This window comes from Alexandromys fortis, unplaced genomic scaffold (assembly GCF_014885135.2).
Source record: "Alexandromys fortis isolate MF-2015 unplaced genomic scaffold, M_Fortis_MF-2015_v1.1 scaffold_83, whole genome shotgun sequence".
Lineage (NCBI taxonomy): Eukaryota > Metazoa > Chordata > Mammalia > Rodentia > Cricetidae > Alexandromys > Alexandromys fortis.
Window position 1 is genome coordinate 3017988 of NW_026068001.1, and position 19895 is coordinate 3037882.

The 19895-nt window shown below is 42.0% G+C and overlaps 1 protein-coding gene across 2 annotated transcripts in view; it reads left to right on the top strand.

The window, feature by feature from the left end:
- Positions 1–19538, top strand: part of Dipk2b (divergent protein kinase domain 2B) — a 35512-nt gene extending 15974 nt beyond the window's left edge. For both annotated transcript variants that reach the window (XM_050160930.1, XM_050160932.1), the window contains exons 3-5: positions 14266–14439; positions 17513–17801; positions 18892–19538. In XM_050160930.1, coding sequence (XP_050016887.1) covers positions 14266–14439; positions 17513–17801; positions 18892–19232 — 804 coding nt within the window. In that variant the 3' untranslated portion in view covers positions 19233–19538. The remainder of the gene's footprint in view (positions 1–14265; positions 14440–17512; positions 17802–18891) is intronic.
- Positions 19539–19895: the final 357 nt, after the last annotated feature.

Genomic DNA, 19895 nt, shown 5'->3' on the forward strand with positions numbered 1-19895 from the left:
CTTTTTTCCTTTTTGTCTTTCCCTAAGCAGTAAAGTATAGCTATTTGTATATGATTTAGGTTATTGTAAGTAATCTAGCCTAGACTCTATACAAGCACTCCAACATTGTCTACAAATGATCAAGTATTGGTGGAAGATCATAAAACCAACCACATACCCACCTATTCCTCTCTTGGAAGTCAAATATAGCTACAGAATCCTTCTCAATAGCATTCCAAACAAGCAGACTCTGTTTCTATTCTCATCCAGAAAAAAACTGAGACCTCTGACACCATTCATCCTTGATTTGGCTGAACAGCTCTGCCCTGTTTTTCTGACAATCCATCAGGCATGCGTCCTTATTTCTGGTTGGGAAATCCTGTTTTTACTTATGTATGAGTTGTATGAACAAAATGGGGAGCTATTATGGGATGGATTGAAAGGATATGTACCTCATCTTTCAATTTACACCAAATAGCCCAGAGCCAGCTCAGCCTACCAGCCAACCCAGCCCTGGCATCTGTCAGTGTTTAACTTAAACTGCCCACCCCAACTCTCATTTCCTCAAGTGCCACTTTGTAGCAGTGATCTAATCCATATCCCTTAAGTGTGTGTGTGTGTGTGTGTGTGTGTGTGTGTGTGTGTGAGAGAGAGAGAGAGAGAGAGAGAGAGAGAGAGAGAGAGAGATAACATTGTATCTATATATTGTGTGTGTATTCGTATATTTGGGGAAGGTAAAAAAAAAGGCTACAATAAACTAGCAGGCCTTGTTCAGAGAACAGGAAAGGCAGAGGGGAGAGTGATGGGGGAAGGTCATTGGTTAAAAAATAAAGAAACTGCTTGGCTGGCCCTCATAGGTTAGAACATAGGTGGGTGGAGTAAACAGAACAGAATGCTGGGAGGAAGAGGAAGTGAGCTCAGACTTGACAGCTCTGCTCTCTGGAGCAGAGACACCAGGCTCCATTCTCCCAGGCAGCTCCAACCCAGGATGGATGTAGGCTAGAATCTTCCCGGGAAGCGCACCTAGTGGTGCTAGATGATTAGAAATGGGCTAAATTAATATGTGAGAATTAGCCTAGAAGAGGCTAGATAGAAATGGGCCAGGCAGTGCTTAAATGAATACAATTTGTGTGTTGTTATTTTGGGGCATAAACTAGCCAGATGGCTGGGAGCAGAGCAGCAGGAATGCAACCCACAGCTCCCACAACAGGAGAGGAGGGGGAAAATTACAGAAATGGAAGTGAACTGAGCCAAGGAGCCATCCAGCTGACCAGTGGACCTTAGATCTCTACACTGTGTCTTGTTTGGTAATAAAGTCGGCATGGGTGAAAGGGCCAGTGGTCACCACTATTAGAGGCTGACTCTGGAATCTGGGGCTCCCCTCCTACAGAGCCAAGTACAACTCTGTCACAAGGACACTCCCTGGAACCACAAACTATTTACAGAGGGAGCTGCCAAAGATGGTGGCAGGATCAAGAATCAAGAGGAAGTTGAAAATTCAGGGCTTATGTGGCTGTGTGTTCCCAGCACTTACAGTAATTAAACCGTGACTTTCCTGCATTGTTCTAATGGAAATATCCCACAGCCTAAATTGCTAGTCCCCGAACAGCAGCGCAGCCAAGAACACCACACTGTTTTTCGCGATATGCTTGTTTGTAAAATCACAAAGAAGGCTTCCTCTGTTTTTATGCCAAGTGCAAAGAACCCCAGCCAGGCAGGTGTTGGAGAGGGAAAAACATACCCTCCATCGCGTCTGTATTCCATTCCTTCAAGAACCCAGTAATCTTCCAGGGACATAGTCCTAACTGCAGGTTGGGAAACCTCCAAGGAGTTTGCGCTAGACGGAAGAGGAGCTTTTTGACCACTAGATGGCATTACAGAGTCTTTCAACAGCTTTGTTTAAACCAGGACGCCTGGCAATTTTACTTCCTAGTTTCCTTTTTTTTTAATAGATAAAATTCACCAGAATACAGTTTAATCATTCAATCAATATAGGCTAATCTGTAACTGCTGAACGAGGTGAATTCATTGTTGTTTAGATTTAGCTCAAAAATATGTAAAGGGATGTTTACAGAACTGGAAGGACACTAGGAGGGAACCAGGTCCCTAAACTCTAGAAGATGACACTTCAAGTGTGGTGACAGACTGCACTATCTGTATTCTGATATCAGGCATGGAATGACAAAGTGCTATCATGGAAGCAATTTTATATGAGATTCACGGTTACTTTTCAGAATATAAAATTTTAATTCCTCACAAGCCACCAGGTCAAGGACCCTTCCAAACCTTTCAACAGGTTTTTGTTTGGTCCTTTGTTTAAATATTAGCATGACTATATTGATGTTGAAACATAAAAATAGCTTGATGCTGGCTGTATCGTTTTCATACTTGTCTAACACTGGGGTCAAAATTGAAATGACTAGCCTAACGTGATGAGGCACATCTGTAATCCCAGTATTTGGGAGGCTGAGTGCAAGTGAAGAGCCAGCCTAGGCTATATGAATGAAATGACCCCCCATATGTTTGCTGGAAGAAAGATTGGGTGGCTTGTTGGAGGAAGTGTTTCACTGGGGGTAAAATGAGGTAATTTGAGGTTTCAAAAGACTCCTGCTATTCCTACTCTCCTCTCTCTCCCTCTCTCCCACCCTCTATCTATCTATCTCTATCTCTTTAGCTCCCTCACTCTCTCACCCTCCCTCTCTCTGCCTCTTTCTTGCACATCTAGATGTAAGGATGTAAGCTCTCAACTGTTCCTGCCACTATGCCTTTGCTCCACCATCAAGGACTCTAACTCTCTAAAATCATAAACCCAAATCAAGATCCCGGATGTTTCTGGCCCCTCAGAAGGCTTTTTTTTTTTTTTTTGTCACTTTCCAGTAAAAAGTCCCTTCCTAGGATGACAAACCATCCCAGTCTGCTCAGAACTACTTGATTTTAGCAATAAAAGTACAATATCCCAGGCAACTTCTCAATTCCAGTTCAACTAAAAGCTCACTCTATCTCCTTTTAAAAAGTAGTCACCTTTCTGGGCTGAACCACCTTGGATGTTCTTCGCCTGTTTTGCTTTGTTTTTTGTTTGTTTGTTTATGACAGGCTTTCTCTGTGAAGCCCTGTCTGTCCTGGAACTCGCTTTGTAGACCAGGATGGCATCAAACTCAAAAGATCCGCCCGCCTCTACCTCCCAATTTTTACTTGTTTTTGAACTTCATTTAAATGAAATAACACAGTATTATAATGTTAGAATTTCATCAAGTCATGGTATATATCCATGTTATTGAATCAATAGTTAATTTTCTTTTTTCTAAAAATATGATAGTTTACTTTGGATGATACAAGTTACATATTCTGCCATTGATGAACATTTGAGTTGCCTTTACTTTGGGTTATTATCAATTGAAATTTATGTCATCATTCTCTCATTTGTTTGTTTGTTTGTTTGTTTTATAGCCTAGCTGCAGTTTTCCCTCCCTCCTCTCCACCCAGTCCCTCTCCTCCATCCTTTCAGAGTTCCCACCACTCGTTCCACTCTTCCTCTGTTTCTGTTTATGAAAGGGCAGGTCTCCCATAAGTATTAATAAAACAGGGCATAGCAAGTTGCAATAAGACTAAGTACCCTCCTCCTCCATGTATTAAGGCTGAACAAGGCAACCCAGTATGAGGAGGAGGCTCCCAAGAACCTGTAAAAGAATCAGAGAAAGCCTCTGTTCTCCCTGTTAGCAGTCCCACAAAAGGATCAAACCATACAACTGTAACAAATATTCCAAGTGGCTAGGTCAGTCCCATGCAGGTTGTTGTTTCTGTGAGTCCCTATGAGCCCAGTTTAGTGAATATTGTGAGTTTTCTTGTGGTGTCCTTGACCCCTCTGGCTCCTCCAATCCTTCCTCCCCCTTTTCTGTAGGATTCCTAGAACTCTGCCTAATGCTTGGCTGTGGGTCAGCATTTGTTTCCACCAGTTGCTGGATGAAGCCTCTCTGATGAAAATTGCTCGTCACAGGAGATTGTCAGTTCAGACTACTTATCCACTATTGCTAAGTTGGGGGTCTTCCTTGTGGATTCCTGGGAGATTCTCTTGCACCAGATTCTTATCTGACCCCAAATGCACCCCTTTCCAGTAGTCTGTTTCAGTACTCTCTCCCACAGTTCCACACCCCCAAGCTGATCACTCATGTTCCCATCCCAACCAGTCCTCAATTTACTCAAGAAATCTCTTTTATTCCACTTCCCAGGAAGATCTGAGTGCCCCACCACCATAAACCCTCCTTGTTTTCTAGCCTCTCTAGGTCTGTGGATAGTAGCATGGCTGTCCTTTATTTTACAGTTAATATCCATTTGTGGTGATAACATACCATGTTTGTCTTTCTCGGTTTAGGTTATTTCACTCAGAATGATTAATGTCAACGTTCTTTGTGCCTACAGTTGAACTTAAACATGTCAAAGTGAATTTCCATGGTCATAACATTACATATGGACAGTCTGAAGGGACTTTCCACTGGTTTTCCTATATGCAGTATGCAATATATGCTTCTCCTATATGCAATGGAAGAGAGGGTACAGACTGCTCTTTTCTATCTGCGTTGGCTCACTCTTATTAATTTTGTACTTCAGGTATTTTAGTGGGTGTCTAGCAGTATTTCACATGGTCTCACTTGTATTTTCTGATAACATAATATAGGGCATGTTTTCATGTATTTACTGGCTTCTTTGATCTTTGATAAGGTACTTGTCCATTTTGTAAGGTTTTCTGTGTTTATTATTGATTTTCACAACTTACACAAATTATATTTATGTCCCAAACACGATTTCTTTATCACATATGTATATTATAAGTAGATTCTTATAGATCTCTTTGTTTCTGCATGGACCTGCCAGTATGAGGAAGGCTCTCCTTCCAACAAGGTAACCCTCCTACATAGCACCCTTAGTCTCTGTTCCCTGGGAGGTAGAAAGACAGTCCAGGAAGTACACAGTCTGATACTGGAACCGGGAAACACACTATAGCCTTCAGTGATCTACCCTAGCCAACTACCAGCAAGGTCTCACCTATTAAAAGTGTCACAGTCCCCCAATATAGTACCACCACCTGGGGAACCAATGTTCAAAACATGAGCCTCTGGGAAACATTTTTAGTTTAAACCAATAACAGCATTAAAAATGATTTAGAGATTGTTTGGCATATACAGACAGATGTAAGCCTATGTTTTATGTAAATGCTTTACAATTTTACACAAGGGACTTTTAGCACTTATAGTGTAGTCCCTAATACCCCATGGATACTGAGAAAAAAAACAACTTATTATAAAAATTCATAGTCTCATCCAGGATGGTGGTACATGCCTTCAATCCCAGTACTTGGGAGGCAGAGGCACGTGGTTCTCTGAGTTTGAGGCCAGCCTGGTCTACAGAGCTAGTTCCAGGACAGCCAGGGCTGTTACACAAAGAAACCCTGTCTTGGAAAAAAAAATTATAGTCTCTGTGTATTTATAAAAATGAAGTTTGGAGATGTAGATCAACCACAGAGTGCTTGCTTAGCATGTAGAAAACCCTGAATTTTATACCCAAGACCATAAAACAATGGAACAAAACATTAGGAAGTTAAGAAGGTGAAAATCAACTAAAACAGAGGCAACAACTTGAACATACTGCAGTTCTTCCTTCTAGACCTTTTCTAGTCGTGTTTAATTTAACTTGGCTGCAGATGAGTTCTATGTGTAATGTTTCCCTATCCCTTAATTGCATATCCCATACTAGTCCCCTTGCTATTGGAATGATAAACATTATTTCATCATGTTGATACAACACAGTTTAATTTACTATTGTTGAATGTTGTTATTGCTTGATTTTTCACTTATCAAAATATACTTTGAAGAACATGTTAGTGCAAAGGCTTTGTCTGAATCTTATTATGTCCTTGAGATAAATTTCCTTTTCAAAGCTACCACACTGACCAAGAATACTTCATACACATTGGTGATAGTTGATCTTTGAAGCCTGAAACATTTTTGTCCCCATTAGATGGGGAATCTAAAACATGTGTTCAAAGATTACACTGCTAGTAAATTTTGGAACTTGGATTTGAACACAGGCCTTTCTCCTGACTCTGGAAATTACAACCATAAACACTGCTTACTCTCTGTTGTTTTATTATGTTATTATAGTAGAACAAGTAACCACAAGGATGTGAGCATTTTGCACTAGAGGTGTGTGTGTGTGTGTGAGAGAGAGAGAGAGAGAGAGAGAGAGAGAGAGAGAGAGAGAGAGAGCATGCCATATCCTGTTTGGAAATCAGAAGACAGTTTGTAGGTGCTAATGTTCTCCTTCTACGGTGTGGATCCCGGGCATCCAACTCGGCAAGTGCCGAACCATCTTGCCATCCTCCCACTCACTAAAATGTTTATAGTATGCTCATAGCATTTTCATGAACTATAACCTTTGCCTCTAAGATTATGTACATTATGTGATCAACATTCAAATGGCTCGTTTTTCAGCTTTCTTTTCCAGTCTTCTCCATGTCTGTATGTTCCAGGCCAGAGATAGCTTTTAATTCTATTCCTTATATGCCTCTATTCTTTGTTAATTTTGAACTTGTGGCCTGAAGAGCAGTGACTTGAAATATCCACTGACCCAAATCCAACTCAGCCTCAAAGCCAGGCACATATGGCCACTTCTGTGGCTCATATCCAGATTCCCCTGCTGTTCTGCTTTCCACAACGCCTGATTTACACCTCCTGGAGCATTTGCTGTATTCTATCCCACAGTGAACTTTGTGACTTTTTATTCTGGCTCATAATAGTGCCAATTCCTTAGAGGTAGGGACCTTCTTTTATTTATCTCTATGATCCCTTCTTTATATAAGACACTTTGCATAAATTTTGACAAAAGCTTTGTTTAACATATGTGCATGACTGGAGTGGTCTATTTTCCCAATTCTTTCTGATTTTATCTGAAATGCAATGGCTGGATCTGAGCTTAGAGACAATCACAGTGAGTTAGGACTGCTAACACTTCCTTCTGAGGGCCAGGGGTGCTTAACTGAGACTGATCCCAACTCTAGACCTCTCTCCCTATTGCTTCTGAGACTACTATCTCATGCCCGGGAAGCTACTTACTTTTTTCTGTCCACTGCCCTTCCTTCCACCATAAAAAAGGCACAGTAGATGGTACCCTGTGAAGCCACTCTGGGTGTACAGGAGTGGGGATACTAACAAGAGGAAACATAGGGTTAAAATAGAAAATGAAACAAAGATACAATGGCTGGGGCTATAGCTCAGAAACAGAACACAGGCTTAGTAGGTGCAAGGCCCTGAGATCTATTCCCAGCACAAAAAGGAAAAGTCCCATGAATCTTCCTCTCTATTTGAATCCTGCCTAATACATGTGGCATAATATCACCTGAAGGACTCAAGGAGGGGTAGAGAAAAAAAAAACTAGCAATGCCCCCCTCCATTCTTAGGCCAACAGGAGTGCTTTTCTGACAGTCAGAATTCTCAGAGCCTCCTGGACCAGACCTTTCAGACATGCTTAGCTTCCTATTTTTTTTATTAGAAAAAGAAGAAGAAAAGAGAAAATCAGTAGCCCATAAAAAGAAATGGCCCAGTGGAGAATTAGAATCCACCTTAGCATGCCTGAATCCAAATGACAGATCATTGAATAACATTTTACTCTGTATCAGCTGCCCTGCCTGCCTCAGCTGTCAACTACTTTGCCTGCCACAGTGATGATTTCATCTGGCCCAGTGAAAATCTTTGAGCAACCCACAAATGCTTCAGTGGCAAAGCTCCAGGGACACTGGGAGAGAGGAAGGTGCAGGACAGAACAGGAAGCAGGAGGAAAGAAAGAAGAGTCCCCAGCAGGAAAGGAAAGCCAGCTAAGATTTTCATCTGCCAGGTAGTTCAGGATGTCAACAACCCTGTGAGCAAAACCATTCAACTTTTCGTCTGTGTCTTAATCATGGTTAAGGTTAGGGTGAACTTAGTTACAAGGATCAAAAAGTGTGTTCAAACCAATTAAAGTCAAAAGGAAGCTGGCACTTTTGACTGCCTTTAATGGTGGCACATGCCTTTAATCCCAGCACTCTAGAGGTAGAGGCAAGTGGTTCTCTGAGTTCGAGGCCAACCTGGTCTACAAGAGGTAGCTCCAGTACAAACTCCAAAGCTACAGAAAAACCCTGACTCAAAAATTTAAAAAATGAATAAATAAAATCAAAAAGAAGTTAGTACAATCATTAGTCTTGATTGTTAATTTGACTGAATTTAGAATCATCTAAGAGACACACCTCTGGTAATGACTGGAAGGGTGTTTCCAGAGAAGTTAAACAGAGGACAGAAGATTCACCCTGGATGTGGTACCACTGTCCCATGAGCTGGAGACCCAGACTAAATAGAAAGAAGAAAAGAAGAAAGTGAGCTGAGTACTAGCATTCATCCGTCTCTGCTTCCTGTATGCAGATGCACTATAGCCAAGTGTCTCATGATCCTGTTGCCATGCCTTCACTGCTATGATGAACTGTACCTTCAAGCTCTGAGGTGAAAAAAAATAAAACTCCTCATTTAGTTGCCTCTGTCAAGTAATGAGAAAAGTAACTAATACAATTAATGTGTTGGAAATGCATCTACCTCTGCCTCCTCCAGGGAACTAGGAAGCTGCAAGACATTTCGCTCAGTCCACTTATGTTTGTTTCATGGCCCATTCATTTCTTGTATATATCTATTTCTGGAAGTCCATGCTATGACCTGTGGGGTCAACTGGATCCTTCCATATTATTCATGCTTTCTACTCCCCCAACATGACCAGAAGTCAGAGTTCCTGGACCAAATACCAGCTGCCTTACTAAGCTTCTCAGGATTTGAAGACTAGGGCACATACCCCAAGAAAGTACATAATTACACACTACACTATATCAGTCTGTAAACAAAAATTTATTTCTTAAAATTTCAAAGCTGCCCACACACTACTAAGTTACAGAAGTGTGAAATTCCAAAATCCTGGCCACAAAGGACCAGATGACTAAAGAGATGTGTGATGAGCATATAGCCTATGAGGCACAGGCAACAAGAGAAAAACGAAAATGAGTGTTGCAAGATCCAGGAAGCTGCTTGGAGGAGGTGTGACCTGAAGAGGAAGGATGAGGTAGAAAAAAGGTTATGTATCCTCTGTCAGCAGCACAAAGAGAATGGAAAATAAGGTGTGATTATGGGAAGTTGGAAGTGTCATGACCTATTGTCACTGTGTTGAACTTACAAACACTGTGATGACCAGGCTGGAGCTGGGAGCACGTAGCTAAACATCACTTGTCGGAAATGGTGCTCAGCTGCCAACATGCATCAGGAATCCTGAAGAGCTTCTTACCACATATATCACTGGGTTCTGGCCCCCGGGGTGCTTCTTCAGAAGGTCTAAGCAGGTTCTGAGAATTTGTAGAGAAAAGCAACTGAGGACAGTGGGGTCTTTCCATAAGGAAGTTTAAATGTGGTATACAGGTGAGACAGGAAGGGATTCAGAAAAGAATTAGAGACTTCATGGCAAAAGTAGGTCAGGATACACCCACATAGAGTGGGGTTAACACGAACTGATGGAGAAAGTAGGGAAGGGAGAGAAGAGCCGGTTGGTATGGCACTTACCATAGACCATACAATAACTAGAAGGGAATTTGTGGAGAAACGAGGGCATGTGAGATCCATTTCCTTCATCTAGACTCCCTGCCAGTACTGGAGAGAAAAGGCCCAACAGAGACTGGAGAGTCAATACAAAGAGGGAATATGGACTGACACTCAGACAAACCTGGGTTAGAATCCTGGCTCCATCACTGCCTCCATCACTGTATACAAAATTATGAATCTGTCTTTCAACTCCCTGGCAAACAAATCTCCACTGTGAGTTACCATCAAGTCTGTTCCCCTAAAAGTATAAAAATTAATACAACATTTACCCAGCATAGAACAAGCTTTCAATAATATTAGCTGCTACTTTTATTCTCACAAAGTAAACAGGCATAATACCTATTAGCTTTCTACATAGTTTAACCCTTTCAACCCACTCATGAGCATGTATAATTAATAGGTTGTTCAGACTTCTTTCAAGTGGCCTCATTGCATGCCTACTGTACTGATTTCATTGTTAAAATCACATTTTTGATTGGGGTGATGATGTGGGATTCCCCTCTGTATGCTTTGATTGCCATTGATTAATAAAGAACTGCTTTGAGCCTATGGCAGGGCAGAACAGAACTATGTGGGGAAAGCTAGGCTGAATGCTAGGAGAAAGAGGGCGGAGTCAATTGACACCATAGAGCCACCAGAGGGGAAAGATGTGACCTGTCAGCTGGAACCTTGCTGGTAGGCCACGAACCTTGTGGTAAAATATAAAACAATGGAAATGGGTTAAATTAAGATGTAGGAGCTAGCCAATAAGAAGCTAGAGCTAATAGGCCAAGCAGTAATTTAATTAATACAGTTTCTATGTGGTTATTTCGGGGCTGAGCAACCAGGAACAAACAAGTGGTCTCCTACTACAGGGTGAGAGGAAGAAGCCTAAAAGAGAAGAGAATAACATGTGGAAGAAAAGGGGGAGAATCCTGGGGTAGGAAATATTTAAAGGAAAGAGGAAATAGGCAGATAAGGGAGAGAGGTTGGTGTTTGGGAGATGGTCAACCAAACTAAGAATATATGGAAAAGCCACAAAGAAACTTACTGCTTTATGAGCTCACTGTGGTGTGAGCTCTGAATGAGAAATATATAAGCTCATGTATTGAACACTTGGTCCCCAGTTGGTGGCAATATTTGGAGAGGCTGTGGGACCTTTCAAAGGTGGAGCACTTCTGGAGAAAGCTTGTCACTTGGACTTTGTGGATTTATAGCCTGGCTTCACTTCCTGCTGGCCTTCTCTGTTGCCTGTGTGTTTCAGTTACAAGGATCAAAAAGTGTGTTCGAACCAATTAAAGTCAAAAAGGAAGCTAAGCTGGGCAGTGGTGACACACGCCTTTAATCCCAGCACTCTGGAGGTAGAGGCAAGTGGTTCTCTGAATTCTCAGATTCGGTCGGTGCTGTGGGATGATATTTCTGCATGCTGTGAATATGTATTCTATTGATTGAGCATTAATAATTAATATAAGCCTCTGAATGATTATTTGGAAGCAGCTATGGGACAGGGTAGGACAGAGAACGTATCGTTTATAGATCAGAGAAATCTCTTTTGGTAGTAGATAATGATCAAAGAAGGAACCCATAACTGATCAAAGTGCTGAGAATAAGTAACTGCTGAGTGCTTGGATTAATAAGGGTCACCTATGTAACACTTCCTGCTTTAAAATACAGGGATCATTGAGGAAGAGTGGGTGGAAGGACTGTGGGAAGTAACCAGGAGGAGTGCAGTGAAGTATGTCTTCTGGAGATGGCAGAGCTATGGAATCACGAACACACAGAAACTGGGACTGCCTGTATAGGCAGAGGGAAGGGAAGGAAGGACACGAGGGTAGGAGGGAGACTGCTTGTAAAGAGGAGGTCAATAGAAGTAGAGGAGGGATTAGATAAGGTAGTGGAGGTGAATGTAATACAAGTATGTTTATCTTTTTTTAATTAATCAAATTCTTGAAATCACCTCTTTCACTCTCAAAAAAGCTCCTGGTTCAGAAGATAAGACAAATGATCCCCTTAATAATTATCCCTAAATTACATATAAGATAAAGAACTCCCAGAACATGCAGTTGTTAAGTGACAGATCTGGGATTCGAACCTGCCAGCTTTCCTGTAATTGATGTGCTTGAAACTATTTCATCACACTGCATTCTGAAGGTCTCTGAAATCCAAGCTTGGTTGTGAATGTTGTCTACCCATCCAAGCAGAAATCCCTCTTTAGGTCAGAAGAGTACAAGGTTGAATAAAGGGAAATAGGCAGTCAGTTCGGAGAGGTAAGACAGAAATGTGTTGGAAGACTCTGGGAGAGGCAGGAAAAAGGATAAAGCCAATACAACTTCACACACTCGTTACTTCTCTCTTGGGAACTTCCCCCAGCAACCAAAATGGGACATAATCACAACTGCTCTGCTCCTCAGAGAACAACTTAGAGTTTCTGCAAAGTACCAAGAATCTAAACAAACAGAAACCCTGCCTAAGGAAAGATGTCATCAGAAGTGAGAGGACCTGTCTTATATAAAAACTTGGTCTTTGAGAGATTGTACCTTCCATATTGTTTACCCTTCCTAACAAGTCATTCGGCTAATTGAATATGGCTTTAATGTCTACTCAACTGTCCTGAGTGTGCTATTCACGCTAACAAATTCAGCTCATTTCCTTCTCTATCTCTACCCATTTAGGGTGACTTTGTACCAATGCCTTAATATCAGGGACTCTGGGTTGATTAGCCTAGGTAGCAGAGAGCAACTTCCTAAGGGGAAAGAGACCTATCATAAGCCTGCCCTAACTTACGGATTTCAAAGACAAATTGAAATTATTTAGGGACCATCTACTTAAATCTTCCCCTCCCTCTAGTAACAGTGAGCTTAACTATCCATAACAATTGAGACAATTATTAAATTTCATTGTCTTAATAGTAGCCTGTTGATTAACTGTGATGCATGGTTAACCTTAGCTCTGTTTTACAAGCATACTTAAATGCACAGTCATGTAAAAGGTGTTCAGGTGTATAACTGGAAGTAAGTTTATTCAAATTCACGTTTTCTCCTAGAGGCTAGAAGAGGTTGAGAACAGCCAATTTCCTCAAAGTAAAACTTCCTTTGCTGGACATTTCTTTCAGCATTCTAAAGTCAGTTGTTGGAGGCAACCTTACTGAGAAGAGCCAACTTCCAGTTTTAGGGTGAAAAGCCATATTTCTGGTCATAGATTTTCTTTCTCAGAATAACTGGTGTTTATTTCCTTCATACATTTATATTTCCATCAGAACAGATATTCAGATTGTTCAGCAGTGGTAAATCGTCACCTTTCAAGCAGTATTTGCTTTTGAAAACATCAAGTCAGTCAGAACAACCTTGAGTGATTAATATACACTTTAGCTTAACCATAATGTGGTTTTCTGAAACCCAGGATGCTGAGTGTTTAAAAAGAACTTTTTGAAGGGTCATTCCTGTGAGGTGAGAGAAAGGGTTAAGGTTAAGTTTCCTGAGGCTAAGGTTAAGTTTCAATAGATACAGGACTTCCTATCCTAACCACTGCCTTTCCTTCCGTGCCTGAGTAAAGCTGCATTCCCCTGAATTGCTAAAGCTGCTTGGCTTCCTTGGGACAAGGAACAAAGACTCAGTGAAGCCACTCTCTGGAAAAGGAATTTGTGGTGCTGCTGCCTTCACCTGTTTCCTATTGGCATGTGTGAACACCATCCCCAAGTTTTAAAGAATAGCTGTTTGTCTCACTAATGGTTTTTGAGGATGAAAAGTCCAAGAATTTGACACTAGCATCTGGTGTGGGCTCTATTATGACCCAGCAGAGGCATTATGTGAGATACAGAGCAAGCATTGTAGCTTAGGTCTCTCTTCTTTTTCTTAAAAAGCCACTAATGCTTTTATTGGGACTACCCTCTTGACTATCCAATCCTAATTACCACTCAAGGATCCCACCTCCAAATACCATTAACATATGACTGGGATTTAAAGTTCCAATTTGAGAGACAAAGTCAAAACATAGCACCTTCTCCGACTTAGCTTTTAGTATAGCAGTTTATAGGCCTTGTGCTCTAGAATGAAACAACGTTGTATTTTTTTGTTCTAAATTTTCTTTGGTAAGTTTCCAATCACTTTGGTTCACAGTATCTCTTGCTTTCTTCATAGCTCTCTCATAGACCCTCTGTCTCAGATGGCTCTCCAAATCTAAATCCTCAAGGGGATTGAGCTAACTTTACCTTCTGTCCCATTAGGAAGAGTCCTTACATCGGAAATTCTGGATCCATCCAAGACAGCCTTATTCTTATCCTACTTCTCTAAGCAGGCAGTCATGGGAAAGGAGCTTCCACTAGAAGCACATGGACAGCAGTACGACTTGTACTGTTAATTCTCTTTTGATTTTGATTTTTTTTTCTGTATGGGAGCAAAAAAAAAAAAAGCAAAACTTCAAACTTTCAAAGAGGCAGAGCTGGCCTCCATACCCCCAGTGCCCCAATTCCTGGACAGCCTTCTATGCCCTCTCCCATTCTCTATGTTCCTCCCAGGGGTCTCTACCCTCTTGCTCAGCATCCTCAACCACCCATGGATCTCTCCTCTACTATTTATCTAGACTCCCAGTCCGATATCTGTGTCCCTTACAAGAGCCCAGTAACTCATCCTGGGTCTCTCTCATGTGTCTCCAGGGCCTGCCCAGTCCCTTCCTGCGCTGCCCTTCCCAAAGACTCTTGGATCGTGTGGTTCGACGCTATGCTGAAGTGGTTGACGCTGGCAGCATCTTCATGGACCACTTCACCGACCGTGACAAGCTGCGTCTCCTCTACACACTGGCTGTCAATGCACACCCCATCATTCTGCAGGTATTTGGTGACCCCCACAAGCTCTCCAGGTTATGTTACCACCTTGGAATTTCAGAGGCCATCCATGGGTTGATTTTTCTCCCCTTCTTGCTTCATGTCTTGGGGCCACAAATCTGGGCTCATACATTTGCAACATCAGGTAAGTGTTTGACAGCCTTGGCAGCTAGTGAGGAAAGAGGTATGGGAGTGCAGGGCTGGGAACGTAGGTGACAGGGAACAGCAGTCAAATTTACAAGTTGAGGCAGACAGGAAGGCCTTCATGAAGGGAGGTGAATTTAATCTCTGCCACTAAGAGAAACATGATCTGAGCAAGTTTCATGGATTGGTGGGACAACTACCCAGAGATATACCTTGAAGCTGTGTTTGGAAAGGAGAAAAAAAAAACTGAAAGTGAAATTATTGAAACGTGGTCAAATAAATGAGGACATATTGGGCCTGGGACACACTTAGTCAGAAAGTTAGAGACACCATGTTAACAGTTATCCATAGAACTCATGGAGCTAAATTCCTCCAGAACAAGGGTCAGGACATGGACACATAAGTCACATCATGGACAGAAAAGATACCAGAAGTCACAGGGGAAGAGAAGAGGTGAAAGAAGAGTAAAGGGTGAAGGAATGGGATGGGAGGAGGAGGGAGAGAGAGAATAATAGGGGAGGGAGAAAAGGAAAAGAGGAGGGAAAGCTTGGCATGGTGACACAGGCTGCAAAATAAGACCATCTTCTTTTTCTTTTTTTTCTTTCTTTTTTTTGGGGGGGGGTGAGACAGGGTTTCTCTGTGTAACCCTGACTGTCCTAGAACTCACTCTGTAGACCAGTCTGGCCTTGAACTCACAGAGATTTACCTGTCTCTGTCTCCTGAGTTCTGGGATTAAAGGTGTACACCACCACCTGGCATGAGACCATCTTTTAAAATACCATAATATAAAAATACAGGTAGGGAAGAAAGGAGCCACAACACAGATAGTTCCTAAATATTTGCCAAAAACACTAATGGATGACTACACAATGAAGACTGTTGGTTATTTGGTTCTTGCTGCATGCCAGGTGTGCTGAATAATGGCTATTATTGTCAATTATTTCTCACTACAAGCCTCCAGAATGATATTGTCATCCCCATTGGGAATAAGACGGGAGAAGTGCCTTAGCCACTATCACCTAAACACAAAGATGTCTGCCATCAGAGACAATAGAAGCTATACTCTACCCATTAAACCTGCCTAGTGTCTTTGACATGCTAGCAGCAGAGAAGGAGCTGCTCTTTGCCCTACATGCTCAGGGGTCTTCTTGGAGGCCTTTTACTCACAACTTTTACTCTAACTTTTGTTGTCATCATGGTTACCCGAAGGTCTGGTTCCTGAGAGACCTGACCTGGAACCATATGGCTGAGACACCCCACTCAACCCTGGGCATTACCAAGAAAGAGTGTGGTAGGGGACCAAAGAGTGGTTTTGCACATTTAAACAAGATCAGTAGGTCCAGGTTGTCCCTTGGAGGCACATAGTGTATAAGGTACTCCAGTTAGGGAAGCTCAAAGACCATGACTCTTTATAACGTGACTTAAAAGAGGTAGAAGATACAGGAAAGAGAGACAGACAGACAGACAGACAGACAGACAGACAGAACTTTGAAATATACTTTTTGTTTTATTTTCTGTAGTGCTGGGGATGGGACCCAGGGCCTTGTGTATGTCAGATAAGTGGTCTGCTACGAAGATGCATCACTCTGACTTACTTTGTTTTCTTAAGGTAAACAAAGGGGAAAGTGGTGTTTATAGTTTTGGTTGTCAGTTCTAGACACAGATTCATTGAAAAAATGATCAACAGTTGAGGCTCTAACACATACAGGGAATATTTCTTATGGCCCTACCAATAGATGAATACAAGTGGCCCATGGCTACTGAGAGAAAGAGAATCAGTCATCTTTCTCCATGGACAAATTCCCACATAAATTTTCCAATTCCAATGGTCAGCTCTGGTCACATGTACATATGAGTGACACTAAATGGACTCAGTAGGTTGTATATATACGTGTGATTATATATGTCTATAAATATATGTAACTATGTGTAGCAATAATTAAGCATAGATCATGAATTTTGGAGAAAGAAAGGGGACACAGGAGTTAAGAGGAGGAAGGGAGGGGTGGGAATGATGGAGATACAGGGTTCATTTATGATGTACAAAAAAACAGACAAAAACAAAAAAATTTAAAAATGGCCAAAAAAAAAACCAGCTAGGATTCCTTCCTAACTTTATATCACCCAAATCCACAAGTTGAGAGCTTTTACAAGGATAGAGGCTGGGCTATGCTTCCCCAGACCAATGTTAGTCTATCTGGAAGCTTCCCACCAGTGGAGAAGAATCTTTAAGTGTGTAGTTACCTGAACCATGCAGGATTGTCCAGTCTAGCAGCGGGAACAGCCACCAGAATTATTCTTGTCCCATCTTAGAACCAGGTAGTTGTATTTATTCATTTATTTATTCATGAGCTCTGTTGACCAAGCTGACCTCAACCCTCCTGCCTCATCCTCCTGAGCATCTGGAAGAAACCAGCTCACATGATACCTTATTTGTAATTTATTCATTTATTAATTTATTTATTAATTTATTTATTATTTGTCTTTCAGTTGCCCTGAAGTTGCTCTTTTATTTTTTTTCCATGGCCTCTTCCTAAGTAATGATATCTTGGAAAGTACAGACTAGTCATATTTTTTAAATGGCACAACTTAAAAGAAAAATACCCTAAATCCTGGATACCACTGAAAATCACTGAAGGTTGGTTAGCATTCTCAGGTTCCACTTGGAGAAACTCGTAAAATCTGATCCACTGCATAAATGAGAGCGGCCTCCTTCCTGATTCCTTCCATTAGCAACACACTCCCAAAGTAGGGGGAGGGCAGGGCCTTACTATGTTCCAAAAGGTATGAAAAGATGGAGAAATGTTTTGCCAGCATGTTTTGAGATCCAGGGTGGCAGTAAGACTTATTTGTGTGGGCTGTGGGTGAGAGGTAGAAAACAAACTGCTCTGTGAGATCTCTCTGTGTCTAATGCCTGTTCCTTCTGGCTTGGCAGATCTTCCCGGGGGCAGAGGGCTGGCCACTGCCCAAGTACCTGGGCTCCTGTGGTAGATTCCTGATCAGTACCAGCACCAGACCACTGCAAGAATTTTACGATGCACCCCCAGAGCAAGCTGCTGACCTTGCCTACCAACTCCTTGGGGTCCTGGAGTCCCTGAGGAGCAATGATTTGAACTATTTCTTCTACTTCACCCATGTTGATGCAAACATGTTTGGCATCTTTGACAATGGGCATCTGTTCATCCGGGATGCCAGTGCACTAGGTGTCATCGACAAGCAGGAAGGTACTCAGCATGGGCTTGGTTGAGCAGCTGTCAAAGGGGATGTTAGGGTGACCAAGGCTAAGGAGGGGTGACCTGGGCCTTTGTACTCTCTGTATGTCACAGAGTAATCCAAGTTGGGAAATGTTATTGGTCATAGCACAATATCTCCTCACCCTCATTTGAATTTCGGTTTTGTCTTTATTTTCAAAGGGAAAATGAACTTGGTCTTGCCTGTAAGGGACATTTCCGTGGTGGTATGGACCCCCAGTGAGCCCTCCCAGGGTAGTTCTGGATCTCACTCACATACAAGTCACAGGTCCCTCTCCCCCTCAGACCCTTTCTCCTCAGATGCTCTTAGCCTTGATCTAAGATACAACTGCTGGCCTAGTTCACTTTGCAGTTAGTGTTGACATATTGACCCTGTAAGGTTTGAAAATTACACAAACAGGCAACTGAACGAGGTGTGTGTGCAAGTCACAGTTCTCGTTGTTCACCGAGACAAGTGTTCTAGAGACCATTAAGCGCCAGTTTCTCAAACTTTGTTGAGCCCAATAACAGGACAATAGATTTTTTTCCCATTTCTGACACTTTTTTTTTAACAAACTCTGCAAAGATAGAGGGAAAAAAACCTTTCCTCGCTTCCTGATTTGCCTTTATTAAGAAGAATCAAATTAAAAGAGAGATTGATCCCAGCTATGCAAACATCAGTTCCATTGTAACCTGCTGAACACATACTTTGGATGACATGTTTTCCTCCCTGACTTTATATCCTAATTGTACAATAAAACCAATCCTAATACCATCCTCACTTCCCTAATTCAGTAATAACAGGAAAGTAACAATGTGGTTATAATTTTTATAATTATAGCCCAGCTTCCGGTAGAGACAAGTGGGTTTTCCATGCTTGGGCTTTAGCCTAATTGTAGGACAGTATTACTCAATGCTGTTCTCCAAAGGGGCTGTTGTGTTCTTGAACCCTACATCTTCTGATGACAGGGAAATGCTTGGATACTAAAGCACTTCACTCCGCAATTGTAATTGGCAGTCCCCCTTCACCCCGTCCCCACCCCCACAAGAATAGGTTTACAATATCTGATATTTTCTCTTCTAGGCAGCCAAGCAGCTTCCGGGACTGGAGAGAATGAAGACATTTTTAGCTGCCTGGTGTCTGACTGCACGGTCCAGCTGTCCTCCTGTGACACTGTCCCTGAGAAGCAAAACCTGGTGCTGGTGTGTCAGCAATTGCTACCTCGACTTCTCCAGGGAAAGTTTCCTTCCCCTGTGCAAGAGAAAATAGACTCTGCTCTCAGTCTGTGTAGCAAGAATGCCAGCACAGACACGGAAGTTTTAGGGGCCACCAACCTACTGAAGGACATCTTGAGACCACTGAGAACCTGTGACCCTAGATTTGCCTACCGCTACCCAGACTGCAAGTATAACGACAAGTTCTGAGTGACTGGGGCCTAACTAGCTTGAAGGGACAATCCACAAGCTCTTCCATGCCCATGGATGAGTTGACACCAAGTTAGAAGAAGCAATTTTAGTTTAAATATTTAAGTACATTCCTTTCCTAAGAAACACTCAAAACTAGTGAAAGAAACTCGTCTAACGTGCTTGCCTTCAAGTCCTCTAAAAGACAAGTGTCAAAACATGAGCTTTCTTAGAGAGGACATGCTATGGGGTAGGTAAACAGGCAAAGGCTGACAGGCAAACTCGTGCTGCACTCTGACCCACCAGCAAAAAAAAAAAAAAAAAAAAAAAAAAAAAAATAGTCAATGCAAAAAAGATTGTCTGGATATCTACAAGACCAATATGGAGCCATACACCAAGAGAGCTCCATGTCTCCCACGAACAGATCTGCTGTATTAGCCCTGTGTATTCAGGGCTATGCAGAACAGGCTATCCAAGTGTGACTACAGCTTAGTTACAAAGACAGATTTCAGAGCACAGCAGCCTGAGGGTAGCAGACAGGTTCCACTGTTCATTGTAACTTCAGCCTGGGACCATGTGCTCCAGTGCAAGACTCAAAGGAGTCCTAAAATTTTCGTCCAAATGTGGCCTTACAAGTTATTATTTAAAACAAAAAAACAAAACAAAAAAATTTTTTTAAAGGTC